The 16,950-nt window shown below is 41.8% G+C and overlaps 1 protein-coding gene across 1 annotated transcript in view; it reads right to left on the minus strand.

The window, feature by feature from the left end:
* Positions 1–1,572: 1,572 nt before the first annotated feature.
* Positions 1,573–16,950, minus strand: part of LOC103517123 (myosin heavy chain, non-muscle-like) — a 41,428-nt gene continuing 26,050 nt past the window's right edge. The window contains exons 3-4 of the mRNA XM_026829332.1: positions 5,020–5,199; positions 1,573–1,650 (exon numbers count right to left, since the gene is read on the minus strand). Coding sequence (XP_026685133.1) covers positions 1,573–1,650; positions 5,020–5,199 — 258 coding nt within the window. The remainder of the gene's footprint in view (positions 1,651–5,019; positions 5,200–16,950) is intronic.

Consider the following 16,950-nt stretch of genomic DNA (forward strand, 5'->3'; position numbering starts at 1 on the left):
GCGGGCCTTTATATTTAGTCTTCTTCTTTTTCCTGTACTGCGTCACCTTTTCCCAATCTCATTGGGGTTCAGAGTTACCCTCCTTTATCCTACCCTTTCATACTCTCCTATCTAATGCCTCCTCCCTTCTCCATCCCTTTTCTCTCAGGTCTTCCTCAACCTTATCCCTTACATATTTTAATGTAACCTAACCTACATTACATTGAAATGGGGGTGTTCTCTGACGAAATTCCTGTGTGCGGGGGGTCCAGTATGTAGGACTATTGCACCCTGACCTAACCTAGCTTTAACGCCTCACCTGGGTGTCCTTTGCGCCCCGTTCGGGAGGCCTCGGACCCCAGTTTGGGAAGCACTGCAGTCTACGCCATTCAATATGTGCCATGTCATGATGCTGGGTTCGGAGTTATCCTCCTTTATCCTACCCTTTCATACTCTCCTATCTAATGCCTCCTCCCTTCCCCATCCCTTTTCTCTCAGGTCTTCCTCAACCTTATGACCTAATAACTAATAACCTACATTACATTGAAATGGGGGTGTTTTCTGACGAAATTCCTGTGTGCGGGGGGTCCAGTATGTAGGACTATTGCACCCTGACCTAACCCAGCTTTAACGCCTCACCTGGTAGTCCTTTGCGCCCCGTTCGGGAGGCCTCGGACCCCAGTTTGGGAAGCACTGCAGTCTACGCCATTCAATATGTGCCATGTCATGATGCTAGTCAATAAATTTAATTGCAATCAAGGATTCCCTGCTTTTGTTTCATCACAACAATTGTTGGAATTTTATTTTTAGACGAACAGAGATTAACCTCGTAAAGTCTGAGTGGTCCTGAGAAAAGCCAACAGTACGTGCTCAGATGTACACCCATCCGGATAGTAACCACGAAGAGCGTTGCTTAACTTCATTGTAAAGAACTGATTATATTACTACACAATTGGATCAAACTTTATTTACAGATGGTAACAAAATGTATCTACATATAAATACAAAATAAAGTTTGATCAAGGGTGGGGTTGCTCGATGATCTATTCTTTCGGTTTCCACTCCACACTCTGTTTTGAGACCTAATAGGCACACATTATGGTAGTCGCTTACATGAATCTATACATGATGGTCATGGACCTCTTTTGATACATGATGGTCATCAATTTATTGACTTGGACTCGAACCCTGTATCTCCAGATTCGAAGACCGCCGCACTAACCACTACACTACTGGGGTTGCTAATCTTGCTGGGGCTGATGATGCTATTGATGATTCATTAGCTGAAATCTCAAGTCTAGAATGAGCCAGGAAGTGAACTCAAGTCTGAAATAATGTCAGATATTACAACACATCGGCCTATAAGAACTAGAAATTCTATCGAGTGACTATGGGCTGATGATGCTATTGATGATTCATTAGCTGAAATCTCAAGTCTAGAACGAGCCAGGAAGTGAACTCAAGTCTGAAATAATGTCAGATATTACAACACATCGGCCTATAAGAACTAGAAATTCTATCGAGTGACTATTGTTCATGGAATTTATACGTTATTCATCCTGCTCTCCAGTCACAAATGAAATGATGAAGTGCCTATGGCATTCTAGGTAATGCCCGAGAAGTGTTAGAAGTGCCAATGGCTCTCAGTACGAAGCCAATGGCTGTGAGTACCTTCACATTAACAAAGGAAACTTGAATATTAAGCCCGGATCACACGCTAAGATTCGTCTGCAGACTTATCTTCCAACTTGATCTCACATAACCTTGTGAAGCAGCGCACACACTCATTTGACAAACGTCGATCGAAGTATAACGAAGAACGGTTTTCAGTCAAAGAAACAAACACCAAAGACACTTTATAACTAGCCGGTCAGGAAGAATCTAGTCATACCCATGACAAAACTCCCCTGGCAAACTGACTAAACTTATACAAGGCATTCGCTGACGTCACCCCATCAACTTGAAACCAAAAACAAATCCGATTCCAGGACGTGACAGGACCGTATTGAGGGAGGGTCGGAGGTGCAGGCCCCTTCGAGATTTTTTGCCCCTTTACTGAAGGCCGGACTCCGAAGGAGGCCCTTCAAATTTCCCCCAATGATACGTTACTTTGGGTTCTTGCGCACTTTTCTTTCTTTCTTGTCTGGCTGGGGGGTCGTTAAACAGGAAGTAGACCAGCTTAGTCTGACTGGGGGGTCGTTAAACAGGGAGTAGACCAGCTTAGTCTGACTGGGGGGTCGTTAAACAGGGAGTAGACCAGCTTAGTCTCCCTGGCAAACTGACTGAACCTATGCAAGGCATTCGCTGACGTCACCCCATCAACTTGAAACCCAAAACAAATCCGATTCCAGGACGTGACAGGACCGTATTAAGGGAGGGCCGGAGGTGCAGGCCCCTTGGAGATTTTTTGCCCCATTTACTGAAGGCCGGACTCCGAAGGAGGACCCTCTAATTTCCCCCAATGATACGTTACTTTGGATTCTTGCGCACTTTTCTTTCTTGTCTGGCTGGGGGACGTTAGACAGGAAGTAGACCAGCTTAGTCTGACTGGGGGGTCGTTAAACAGGGAGTAGACCAGCTTAGTTAAGTATGGCTGAGGTACGTTTGGATTCTTGGGCCCCCTCCCTCATTACAGTCCTGGAAACGGGCCTCGAACATGATGTCGAGCAATTCTAGGAATCACACACATCACGATACAAAAACAAAGACATTGCTCAGACCTGACGTACTGATGGGGTCGTATCAGGGGAAACGAGCTTCAAAAGAGCTTAATACGACTCTTGTTGACCAAGTTGATTGGAGACAAATCCTAATGCCACCCACTCAAGCTCAGACCATCTGATGGCAGACCGCGGTCTCTCAGACGATCTGACAGACCCAGGTTAGGTCTGAGCGTACAGACCCAGGTTAGGTCTGAGCGTGTGACGTGTGTACCGGGGCTATAGACTCCGAGTTTCATATTTCCTGAGCCTGGAAGTACTTAGCACCTGAGAACTTTGCTGATATTGTATACTGATCTGCATTACATTACACTTCATTGTATAACCTCAGTACATTCCTCGGGTATATTTTGTTGCTATGAGTAGTTCCCGGTTTCTAACATTACAACACTAGTGATTCAGTGAACTGTTGGAATTCACTCGGCAAAAGGGCCGTATAGGGTCCCCATCATCCCTATCCAACCCACAACTAAAAAAAAAGGAAACCTAAAAAAGGTGAAATATCTTAAGGCTCACAGTGAAAGAAAAATTTAGTGGTTGGGTGGAAGAGCTCCTCTAGGAGAACCCTGCCACTTAAAAGAAAGCCGTTAAAAAAAAAGAAAAAAAAAGGAAATTTCCTTCAAGTGGGGAACATATTTGGCAGATTTCACCACAATTAGATTGGAGGGTAGGGTCTGCGGTGTCTGCCTTGCAAGGTCGCGGGAGCGGGTTTAATTCCCGAAATTTTGTCACCCTAGTTAGCTTGGAGGGTAGTGCGTCTGCCTTGTAAGCGCTAGGTCGCGGAATCGATTTCCGCCCGGGGCTAATTTTATACTCAACAGATAAGGTTCGTTGTCGGAACGGCTTTCCCCTATCCTGTCTTCCTTCTTTCTCCGCTTTCGGAACGATAAGACCTTTGCAGTTACAGTTCCCCTCATCAAACAAACAAAAAAATCGTCCGGTTGAAACCTATAGAACTCGCTTCGTACGGTGAAATACTGTGAGGTTAGATTTTTCCGGTGCCAGAATTCTAGTATTCCTAATCCTGGTCCTGATGCAACATCCTTTCCATTGGCATTCATCTGGTTAGGAATTTGGCGTACAAACAAAAAAATCGTCCAGTTGAAACCTACAGAACTCGCTTCGTACGATGAAATACTGAGGTTAGATTCTTCCGGTGTCAGAATTCTAGTATTCCTAATCCTGGTCCTGATGCAACATCCTTTCCATTGGCATTCATCTGGTTAGGAATTTGGCGTAGGCACAAACAAAAAGTAAATGAGGAACTAAGGATACTTGATTTCAATACCTGTACTACCTGCCTGGTAGGCTTATACCTAGCTGGTAGGCTTAGCAAGGCTTAGGCATTCGAATAAACAAAAGACTTTGTTTATGTTATCTGGTACCTGAGTAGGTACAATAGTAGGTAGTAGGTAACATCATTGGCATCATTACTACAGTAAGCATCATTACTACAGTAAGCATCATTACTATTATAGTCGGATAACTGTTTCTTCACATTTCAAGTGGTACTCACACCAGATAGGAAAGTACTTTGCTCAAATTTAAATCAGAAATGTGTGAAGAGTGAATAAGGTTAGAAGAACTACTCTTTTCAGTGGACGACTTAGTCAATGAGTCAGATCAATGAGTACTACTGGATGTTAATGAACCAATAATAGGCAGGTTAAATAGTGAACGTATAATGGAGATGTTAAACAGATGTCGAGTGACAATTGTTGGAAGGTGTTAACAAGGAACCATTGATGTCACATATGATGTTTGATTTGACAGCTCAAGACATACATAAATCAGGCAAAACCTTGGATTTCGTCAGTAGCCCACATAGCAGATGCTTGGGTAAACACTGAAGCCAAAATTAACCTCAGTGGTGGCGGTGGCCCAGTGGACTTCGCATCTGGAGGTTGGTAGTTTGAGTCCAAGTTAAGTCATAAAAATTAGCGAAGTCTATCAATTTCGATTAGAAGGGGTTTTTTTTTTAAGAGGTTTGACAGAGGGAACTGTAACTGCTATGGTCTTATCGTCCCGAAATCGAAGAGAGAAGGAAGACAGGATAGGAGAAAGCCAGCCGTTGCGAGAACGAACATTATCCCATCAGGATAAAATCCGCCCCGGGCGGGAATCGAACCCGCGGCCTAGCGCTTACAAGGCAGACGCACTACCAACTAAGCTAACTAGGCTGGCTAGAAGGTTTTTAAATTGGCGAGCTTTCGATGTCCCTCAGGGCATCATCGTCAGACCAAGATAGAAGATAATGACTCTATCGCAGCAGCAGTAGAATAACAAAATCATCAACTTGAATCTTCGATTACCAACTTACTTCTCGTGTCAGAGCGGTCTTACCTTGTAGCATAGATCGGTAGGCATTATCCGTAATGGCGAACACATGAGGAGGGACGTCCAATCGCTTCACGCCTTTGTATCGCTCCATGATCTTCTCTGTGTAGATCGGAAGCCGCTTGTACGGGTTCACCACCACGCAGAACAATCCGGAGTATGTCTGTAACATGGAAACGTTGAAAAATAAGAACTAGGTAAGTTATGTTGTTCCGCAGTACCTATATCTGCGACATACTAAAAAAAAATTTTATTTTAAGTAATAGTAACCAATCTCGGTGGTGTAATGATTAGCACGGAGGGCTTGCAATTTCGAGGTTGGTGGTTCGAGTCCAAGTCAATTCATGAAATTTGGCGTAGAGTATTGTGTTTGGAACGACATTTATGACAAGCAGTTATGCTTAACAATTCAAGTGCTCGTACCTACACGTAATAGGTACCATCTTGAAAAGTTGAAAATCCCAATAGATCAGTTTCGTCTTACTTGCGGTGATTGTTTTCAAAGTCCAATAGAGCAGGAAAAAATAGGACCAACGGAATTTTTCCTTTTACTTCTACGATTCTAGTCCCGAGATGAATTGATTAAAAAAATACCGGTAAATCTTTGAACTCTGACTCCACGGCATACGCTCCCGTAGGCGATGACGTCACTCTAAGTGTCGCGCAACGCAAGGTCCCTCGCAGGAAACACAATACGATTAATGTGTTTGGCGCATACGTTTCTGCGCATTTCTTTCTGCTCCTCCGCAAGCGTGCTTGCATACTGGCGCTACCTAGCGGACGAAAAAAAACAACTGCGTAAAGTCTGACGTCACACATCTTTGAGCTCTTTCATTAGAACGGAAAATAAAAATTGAATTTTCGACCTTTTACAGTTATTTTTTCGGAGTTTTGACCTCGGATTTGGATTTTTCCCAACTTTTTACATAGGAAACGACCATTTATTTATAATTTTTACCCATTTGCAACTGCTCCATTTTACTCATTTAGTGTTTATTTTCTACTCTTACCTTCCACGTCATCACCGTCTTATACCGTCATACTTTCGCATGCTAATCGTCACATTATTTGTATAAACACATCACGAGAAAGAACTCAAAGAATCATAACAATATTTATCGTCGTCCCCAAAACGAAGTGACGCAAACTGAATAATGAACTGGAATAGGAAGAATGAACAAGGAGCTAGTGGTCACCTCTGTAAATTACCTCATACAAAATTTTCGACCTGTATGTTTGATGCGAAAAGGTGGATTAAAAAAGAAACACATAAAGGGCCAACATTTACCTCATGAGGTAACATGGATGAGACCAATGCAAAAAGATGCGGAAAAAAGCTCAGAGAAGCTTTCAGTTTTAGCAAAAATGACTTGGGAGCTTGGGATTTTTTTTTCTTTCTAAATTCTTTGAACCTCTTCGCGTTTGGGCCGACGATATTCCTGTTGTTATTTTTTCTGCTCAATTGAGATGTGAACCCCCGCACACTTGACCTTGATATTTCAGTTGATGGGAGAGGGACAGAGTGAGATGAAGAGGGCAGCATGTGTTTGTGTGAAATATGCGTTATATGCGTCTCAAAATCGGCCTACATCAATCAGTTCCAATTCGATTTTCCAATATGTCACAGTTCATCAGTTACATACATATTAGTTATTAGATTTAGTAGTTCTTAGCGATTGCCAACCTCGTTATCTTGGAGGGTAGCGCGCCTCCCTTTGGCAAGCGCTAGGTCACGGGTTCGATTCCCGCCTGGAGCGGATTCGAGCGATTAAATTTGTTTACTGTAAACTTAGGTTGAGGTTTGACCGAGGAAGGAATTGAACCCGCGACCCATCGCTTACGAGGCAAACGCTCTACCTTCCAATCTAACCAGGCTGGTGGCTTTCCATGTCATCCGGTCTATTCTCTGTCTTTTCTTTCTCTCCTTGCCCTTGGAATGTAAAATGTAAATGCAATTTCTTTGTGTTATTATGTCACAACTTTGGTGCTCACTGCAGCATTGTAGGATTTTTCCCAATACATACTAGTCTGACTGGGGGGTCGTTAAACAGGGAGTAGACCAGCTTAGTCTGACTGGGGGGTCGTTAAACAGGGAGTAGACCAGCTTAGTCTGGCCTTGCTTTTAGTGTACGGCTCGCTACAAAAATGGCCTTAGTCTTCACGACATCATAAAAGAGACAAGAGACCAAAGTCAGAACCAAGAGATCACACCAAGTACAAAAGTCATAACCAAAGTTAGAAACAAGAGATTGCCAAAGCCTTGGAATGTGTACTAGTTGTGATATCATTATCACCAACTTATCAGTGTCAATTGTCAAATTAATTAAAAGGGAAACTCAGTACTCACGACCTGTTACGTATTACTTACAGTACATATTTTGCTAGATACTTACTTCATAACTTTTTCCCAAATTAGGATTCAGTTTGAATTTGGATTCCCAAATTAGGCAAGCCAGGTATAAATCTCTCACTGACAAATCTGGGACAAAAACGGAAATTCGGGACAAAACGCCCCAAAATGAAAAACTGAACGGGACGCCGGGACACCCCCTGAAATTCGGGACTGTCCCGGCCCATTCGGGACGTTTGGCAAGCCTAGTAATAACTAATAACAATTCTTATTTAGGTATACTGCTAAAATCGACTAAAGAGCTCCTTTAACACAGCAGTAGGCTTCTTTTCTTATTGTGCTCAAATTCTTAAATTACATAGGTATATATTGAGTATACAATTCCATAACTTGGCCGAATTGAACCCACGCCCTCCTGTTTATCAAGCGTCTTGACCACTAAGAACTTTAGCTCAGACGCTCAGTTAGAGCACTTTTAGTTTGCGCAGTTGGCCCAAGCAGGCCGCTTGGGGAAGGACTTTATTCTAAACAGATAAGGTTCGATCTCGGAACGGCTGGCATTCTCCTAACCTGTCTTTCTTCTCTCTTCCATTTCGGGACGATTTCAAGACCTTAGCAGTTACAGTTCCCACTATCAAACCTTTTTTTACCTTTTATTATTCAACGTTCCCTTTATCAAACTCTTTCTCCTCGTACCACTGTTTTAACTGCTAAGAGTGCTAAGTCTTTGTAAGTTTCTTTGAAGATGGGAACCCATTAGGTAACTATCTTTACTTGAGGGCATCACAGGACAAACTCTACTGAATATGATTAGCATAAATCACGCACCGTGTAGATTTGGCGAGGCTTTATTTTAAATTGCGCTCACGTGTTGTACAACATATTACATGGAGTAGACATAGACATAGCTGTAGATTTTGTGAGGCTTCCCACAGTATGATTTTTTTTCGTGCTTGGAATTTTCCAAATATTTCGTCGTCGGCTTTCGGTATGCTTTCTACACCACAAAGATTTTTTACTTTTTTTAAAGAAGTTTGATAGAGGGAACTGTATAACTACGGAGGTTTAATCATCTCAAAATACATAGAAGAGAGGAGGATAAGTTGGATATAGCCAGCCTAGTTAGCTTAGTTGGTAGTGCGTCTGCCTTGTAAGCGCTAGGCCGCGGGTTCGATTCCCGCCCGGGGCGGATTTTATCCTGATGGGATAATGTTCGTTCTCGGAACGGCTGGCTTTCTCCTATCCTGTCTTCCTTCTCTCCTCGATTTCGGGACGATAAGACCATAGCAGTTAAAGTTCCCTCTGTCAAACCTCTTAAAAAAAAAAAAAAAAAAAAAAAAAAAAAAAAAAAAAAAAAAAAACAAAAAAAATGGATAAAAGTTGCACGACTACACCTATCCTGTCTTCCTTCTCTCTTCGATTTCGGGACGATAAGACCATAGCAGTTACAGTTCCCTCTGTCAAACCTCTTAAAAAAAAAAAGATGGATATATCCGATAGGAGAAAGCCAGCCTTTCCCAGAGTCCGCTACGGGCGGCAGTCGCACCCGCAACCTAGCACTTACAAGGCAAGCGCGAAGCGCGCTACCTTCCAACCTAACTACATAATTTATGTAGGTTCGTGAAGAAACATTGCAAAATTCTCGTCGCTGCCGGTCGACTAAGGGTTAATTTCTTATCAATGCAAGGCGTGCAGAATGCAGTTCTGTTCACCATCATTCTGCTTATGTGAAATGCATTTCAGTTCTGCTACAGTCTGTATCATTTAGCTTGACAATTTTTTGGGAGGACTCAAACAAGTCAGATTTTTTTTTCCCCCTGGTGATCTTTAGTCTCTTTCCAGGCCATCTAAAGAGGCACAAGTCTGGACATCAGGAGTATGGGTCCCTCCGTCTCAAAAAAATTATTAAATGTGTATTTTATTCGTGAAGTTTAACAAGCCAACCTGGTTAGCTTGGAAAGTAGCGCGCCTGCCATGTAAGTGCTAGGTCGCGGTTTCCTTCATGAAACAGGCCCCTGATAAGACACACTGCGACCGTAAAGCAGTAAATCACACTCCAGGGCGCGAGAGGACAAAGCAACACAAAGACATAAGATTTTCATCCAATCGTCAATGAGCGATTAATTTATCGACTCTATGGAGACATAAGACATTTGACACGCTCTGCATTTAATTGCCTCTGCATCTCAATTGCATAACATCATCTGTAATCACCAGTGATTAGTGACAGCGTATACTCTATGCCAGAGGTTCACAACCTTTTTTCTATGCGCTCCTCTTGGTATTTGTGAAGGAACCGCGGGCCTTTATATTAACACCCATATTTATGAACAAAATGTTGGCTCTTAAGTTCGTGCTAAGCATAGTCTCAAGGCATTTGATTGGTCAATTTTGACTTGAGACTGATCTAAGAACGATCATTCTAGTTCATAAATACGAGTGTTAGTCTTCTTCTTTTTCCTGTACTGCGTCACCTTTTCCCAATCTTATTGGGGTTCGGAGTTATCCTCCTTTATCCTACCCTTTCATACCCTTCTATCTAATGCCTCCTCCCTTCTCCCTTCCTTTTCTCTCAGGTCTTCCTCAACCTTATGGCCTAACATTACATTGAAATGGGGGTGTTTTCTGATGAAATTCCTGTGTGCGGGGGGGTCCAGTATGTAGGACTATTGCACCCTGACCTAACCTAGCTTTAACGCCTCGCCTGGTAGTCCTTTGCGCCCCGTTCGGGAGGCCTCGGACCCCAGTTTGGGAAGCCCTGCAGTCTACGCCATTCAATATGTGCCATGTCATGATGCTAGTCAATAAATTTAATTGCAATCAAGGATTCCCTGCTTTTGTTTCATCACAACAATAATTGTTATTATTGGAATTCTATTTTTAGACGGAGATTCGCCTCAAACAGCCTGAGTAGGCGTTAGGCTGTAAAGAACCCCGTCAAAACTAAAACCATGTCAGCCACAGCTAGTCAAAACGCCGACCCTATTTAAATACGAAAAGGATAGGAAGAAGAAGATTCTGAGTAGGCCTGGGAAAGCCAAAAGCACGTGATTGCCCTGATGGACACCCATCCGGATAGTAACCACGAAGAGCGTTGCTTAACTTCATTGTAAAGAACTGATTATAACTAGCCGGTCAGGAAGAATCTAGTCATACCAATGACAAAACTCATCGGCAACTGACTGAACTTATACAAGGCATTCGCTGACGTCACCCCATCAACTTGAAACCCAAAACAAATCCGATTCCAGGACGTGACAGGACCGTATTGAGGGAGGGCCGGAGGTGCAGGCCCCTTGGAGATTTTCTGCTCATTTACTGAAGGCCGAACTCCGAAGGAGGACCCTCTAATTTCCCCTCAATGATACGTTACTTTGGATTCTTGCGCACTTTTCTTTCTTTCTTGTCTGGCTGGGGGACGTTAGACAGGAAGTAGACCAGCTTAGTCTGACTGGGGGGTCGTTAAACAGGGAGTAGACCAGCTTAGTTAAGTATGGCTGGGGTACGTTTGGATTCTTGGGCCCCCTCCCTCATTACAGTCCTGAAAACGGGCCTGGGACCTGATGTCGAGCAATTCTAGGAATCACACACATCACGATACAAAAACAAAGACATTGCTCAGACCTGACGTACTGATGGGGTCGTAGCATCAATAGCATCATTACTACAGTAAGCATCATTACTATAATAGTGAGATAACTGTTCCTTCACATTTCAAGTGGTACTCACACCAAATAGGTAAGTACTTCGCTCGAATTTAAATCGGACTGAATCATTTAAAACCGAGGCTGAGGGCCCTATTCTTAATAGATTACCTGTTAGCATAATGGTATATGGTCCTAGTCTAAATAAAGCAATACCTACTTATCAACTGTGCAGAGTACAGAGAGAAAAGTTGCGAAGAAATACATACCGTGGACGAATGGAGCCTAACTGCCCCATTCGTGACGAATGAATGGGGCCTTAGTGTAAAGAATTACCTAATGAGTTCATATCTTCAAAGATACTACAAAGACTTAGCAGTTAGACCAGTGGTTTAAAACAGTTTAGGCCTACGCTTGCCTATACGACTTTACGCTTACCTCGAACTGTTCTAGGTAGGTACTGTGAAACCTCCCTTGACGGGCACCTCCCAATAAAGGACAAAACCTCAGGGAACCGCGGGTGTCCGCTATTCAGAGATTCCACTGTGCCTACATGTTAATGAACCAATTATAGAGATGTTTAACACATGACAAGTGTGTACCTTATGGAAAATGATTTTTGAAGGTGTGATGTGTTAACAAGGAACTATTGATGTCACAAATGTTTGATCTGACAGTTCAAAACAAACGTAAGTCAGACGAAACCTTCTGAACTTATAGCGCATTTAAGGTCGAGTTTTACCACCGTGGATTGTCTCAGGATTGAGTTAAATCCGAGGTTGACCTGGGTATTAAGGTTAGGGAAATCCTTGTTTCATATCAATACCAAGTTGGTAAAACATAACTAGTTTGGAAATACTTATCTATTTTAGTTCATGTCTGTGTAAAGAGCATTTCACCTCTTTTTCCTCCTTTTTTTCGACCTATCAGATCGGTTCTTACTCTTACCTTGTAACATAGATCGGTAGGCATTATCCGTAATGGCGAACACATGAGGAGGGACGTCCAATCGCTTCACGCCTTTGTATCGCTCCATGATCTTCCACACCAAGTACAAAAGTCATAACCAAAGTTAGAAACAAGAGATTGCCAAAGTCATAACCATAACCAAACCCCCTTCCAAAGTTTATATCAAAGTTATGATAATTGTTCGGCAGCATTGAACCTAAGGCAAAGTCCTTAACGAATTGAGTGAATGGATTAGTCAGATATGGCATAGCCATGTATGGATACAAAACAGGCAAATCTTGATAGGAACAATAACTGGTGCCTGAAAGTCCTTAACCAATTGAGTGAATGGATTAGTCAGATATGGCATAGCCATGTATGGATACAAAACAGGCAAATCTTGATAGGAACAATAACTGGTGCCTGTGTACAATTGTACAGAGACATTGCCGATTGTAAGACTTACAAAATACTTAATACAACTGTAGGGACAGAGACAGTTGCAGTTCTTACAAAATACAAATGTAAATTAACATACTAACAGGACAAAGTACTTCTGTAGTTCCATTAAGAGGATATGTGATTTAAAATGTTAATGAGACGTCATGTCTTCTTTTGGTTGACATCAGCCTGTGAATTTGTCATACAGGATCGTCACGCAGAAGGTCCGGGTTCGAACCCCGGCGTGGCTGACAAAGCTAATACAAATCTACGAGGTCCAAAAATGGTGTCCTTAACCTCACCATTTCAAAAACATGTCAACCACTAACTAACGCACTAAGCATCAGATGTGTGATGTACTCGTCATAAATAACCTACCAGTTGTTTTACCATAAGAGGTTTGTTCTGTCACCTCCTGAACTTTAGACAAATCGGGAAAACATGACTCCGAAGTGCGAACAGAATGAAAATCACAAGTAGTGTGAACCAGAACAGGGGTCTCCAAACTGGGGGACGTGGACAAGTCAGGGACTCAGGGGGCACGATTCTTACACTTACGCCCTTCTTTAAGAACAAAATACTGGCTCTCAAGTGAGTTTGATAGAGGGAAGAGTAACTACTGAGGCGTCCCGAAATCGAAGAGAAAATGGGGATAGGATATTAGGAGAGAGCCAGCCGTTTCGAGGACGGACCTTGAACCTTTTCTGGTTCACCAAGGGTAGGAATCTAATAAGCGACCTAACGGCTTACAAGCCAGGCGAGCTACCCTCAAACTCTCCAATAACTAGGCTTGGTAATTAAAGAGTTTAAATAAATAAAATGGGGGCACGGTTGGTCCAGTGGTAACGCGCTTGCTTGCCATGCAGAAGGTCCCGGGTTCGAATCCCACCATCGACAAAAATTTGGAAAAAATATTTTTAGTTTTAGTAATAGTAACCAATCTCGGTGGTGTAGTGATTTGCACGGAGGGCTTGCAATTTCGAGGTTGGTGGTTCGAGTCCAAGTCAATTCATGAAATTTGGCGTAGAGTATTGTGTTTGGAACGACATTTATGACAAGAAGTTCAATTCTTGTGCTACCTACAGTAATAGGTAGTTAGGTACCAATTGAAAAGTTGAAAATCCAATTTTACTTATTTAGTGTTCATCTTCTACTCGTACCTTCCACGTCATCACCGTCTTATACCGTCATAGTTTCGCATGCTGATCGTCACATTATTTATGAATTTATTTCAAACACATCACGAGAAAGAACTCAAAGAATCATAACAATATTTATCGTCGTCCCCAAAACGAAGTGGCGCAAACTGAATAATGAACTGGAATAGGAAGAATGAACAAGGAGCTAGTGGTCACCTATGTAAATTATGTACCTCATACAAAATTTTCGACCTGTATGTTTGATGCGAAAACGTGGAAAAGAAACAAACACATAAGTGACTAAACCTGGGGCTTTATCCCACTACAGTCATTTCAAAAACTGAAAAAGGGCCAACATTTACCTCATGAGGTAACATGGATGAGACCAATGCAAAAAAATGCGGAAAAAAGCTCAGAGAAGCTTTCATTTTTAGCAAAAATGACTTCCTCGTACAAAATTTTCGACCTGTATGTTTGATGCGAAAAGGTGGAAAAGAAACACACAAGTGACTAAACCTGGGGCTTTATCCCACTATAGTTATTTCAAAAATTGAACAAGCGGGGTCCGTCCCTCCGAGAATTTTTCGATCTTGGTTAAGGTAAATCAATATTTATGTACCTACCTATTTTATTTAATATTCAGTTTATTATTATTCTTGATTTGATTTTTTGATTTTAATTTTATGTAATGATTTAAAATCAAGACTAGAGCCCGTTCTCTTAGTAGTTCTTAGCGATTGCCAACCTTGGTAGCGCGCCTCCCTTTGGCAAGCGCTAGGTCACGGGTTCAAGCCCCGCCTGGGGCGAATTCGAGCGATTTGTTTACTGTAAACTTAGGTTGAGGTTTGACCGGGGAAGGAATTGAACCCGCGACCTATCGCTTACGAGGCAAACGCTCTACCTTCCAATCTAACCAGGCTGGTGGCTTTCCATGTCATCCGGTCCATTCTCTGTCTTTTCTTTCTCTCTCCTTACCCTTGGAATGTGTACTAGTTGTGATATCATTATCACCAACTTGTCAGTGTCAATTGTCAAATTAATTAAAAGGGAAACTCAGTACTCACGAGCTGTTACGTATTACTTACAGGCTTACAGTACATATTTTACTAGACAGATACTTACTTCATAACTTTTTCCCAAATTAGGATTCAGTTTGAATTTGGATTCCCAAATTAGGCAAGCCAGGTATAAATCTCTCACGTTTGATTGATAAGAGAGAAATTATTGCAGACCGTGGAATGCCAGTGACATATGTATACCCGCTATGTTTCAATGTCGTAATGATCAATGTTATAAGCTTGTTGTATCAATCAATATCAATGTTATCACTCGATGTAACATGGGGTACATTATGTCTTAGGTTGAACCAGTAGTTGGAACCTGAATCCTGATTGAGGGAACTGCTAAAGTCTTATCGTCCCGAAAGCTAAAGGAGGAGAACGACATGATAGGAGAAAGCCAACCGTTCCAAGAACGAACCTTATCTGCTTAAGATAAAATCGGCCCCTGGTGGGAATCGAACCCGCGACCTAGTGCTTACAAGGCAGACGTACTACCAACCAAGCGAACTATAGTAGTGTACCTGTCCTGAACGAAACGCAGGAAATGTATGTGGCAGAGATTTGTCTCCGGATAGCTTTTTTTTTTTTTTTTTTTTTAAAAAAAAAAAAGAGGTTTAAAAGGGGGAAGTGAACTGTGCACCAAGTACAAAAGTCATAACCAAGAGATCACACCAAGTACAAAAGTCATAACCAAGAGATCACACCAAGTACAAAAGTCATAACCAAGAGATCACACCAAGTACAAAAGTCATAACCAAGAGATCACACCAAGTACAAAAGTCATAACCAAGAGATCACACCAAGTACAAAAGTCATAACCAAGAGATCACACCAAGTACAAAAGTCATAACCAAGAGATCACACCAAGTACAAAAGTCATAACCAAGAGATCACACCAAGTACAAAAGTCATAACCAAGAGATCACACCAAGTACAAAAGTCATAACCAAGAGATCACACCAAGTACAAAAGTCATAACCAAGAGATCACACCAAGTACAAAAGTCATAACCAAGAGATCACACCAAGTACAAAAGTCATAACCAAGAGATCACACCAAGTACAAAAGTCATAACCAAGAGATCACACCAAGTACAAAAGTCATAACCAAGAGATCACACCAAGTACAAAAGTCATAACCAAGAGATCACACCAAGTACAAAAGTCATAACCAAGAGATCACACCAAGTACAAAAGTCATAACCAAGAGATCACACCAAGTACAAAAGTCATAACCAAGAGATCACACCAAGTACAAAAGTCATAACCAAGAGATCACACCAAGTACAAAAGTCATAACCAAGAGATCACACCAAGTACAAAAGTCATAACCAAGAGATCACACCAAGTACAAAAGTCATAACCAAGAGATCACACCAAGTACAAAAGTCATAACCAAGAGATCACACCAAGTACAAAAGTCATAACCAAGAGATCACACCAAGTACAAAAGTCATAACCAAGAGATCACACCAAGTACAAAAGTCATAACCAAGAGATCACACCAAGTACAAAAGTCATAACCAAGAGATCACACCAAGTACAAAAGTCATAACCAAGAGATCACACCAAGTACAAAAGTCATAACCAAAGTTAGAAACAAGAGATTGCCAAAGTCATAACCATAACCAAACCCCGTCCAAAGTTTATATCAAAGTTATGATAATTGTTCGGCAGCATTGAACCTAAGGCAAAGTCCTTAACCAATTGAGTGAATGGATTAGTCAGATATGGCATAGCCATGTATGGATACAAAACCAGGCAAATCTTGATAGGAACAATAACTGGTGCCTGTGTACAATTGTACAGAGACATTGCCGATTGTAAGTCTCACTAAATACAATTGTAAGTACCAGTGGCGTAGCGTGTATGTATGGCGGCCATACAACTCAAAAGTTCACTCTAATGCCCATAAATATTAATGGCATGTACTGTGATGCACTTGGAAATTTTGACGATAGAATTAGAACGTTACCTATTTCTTTTTTTCCTTCAATGTGTATTATGGCTCCAAACAGTCCAAACCCACACAACCTTCGTGTTCCCAGGCCCAGGTCACTTAACAAGACACAAGTGCACCCCATGTACCCCCAACACTCTTCATCATCTCTGAATAAATGGAGTGCTGACATGGGGTATAATGGGTTTTGTGAGTCACCAGTCGATTGAAATCTGAGTCCCAAAGTAAAAGAAAACATAAATTGATTGATTAGGTGTTCGTGAATCGATTAGGTGTTATTGATATTCGATCTGAAACGAGGCTTTAGTCAGCTTCATTCGAATCAACAATGAACTATTTCAACAGAACTATAACTGCTTGGTTTTTTTTACA

Source organism: Diaphorina citri, unplaced genomic scaffold (genome assembly GCF_000475195.1).
Source record: "Diaphorina citri unplaced genomic scaffold, Diaci psyllid genome assembly version 1.1 scaffold1754, whole genome shotgun sequence".
In the NCBI taxonomy this organism is placed as follows: Eukaryota; Metazoa; Arthropoda; class Insecta; order Hemiptera; family Psyllidae; genus Diaphorina; species Diaphorina citri.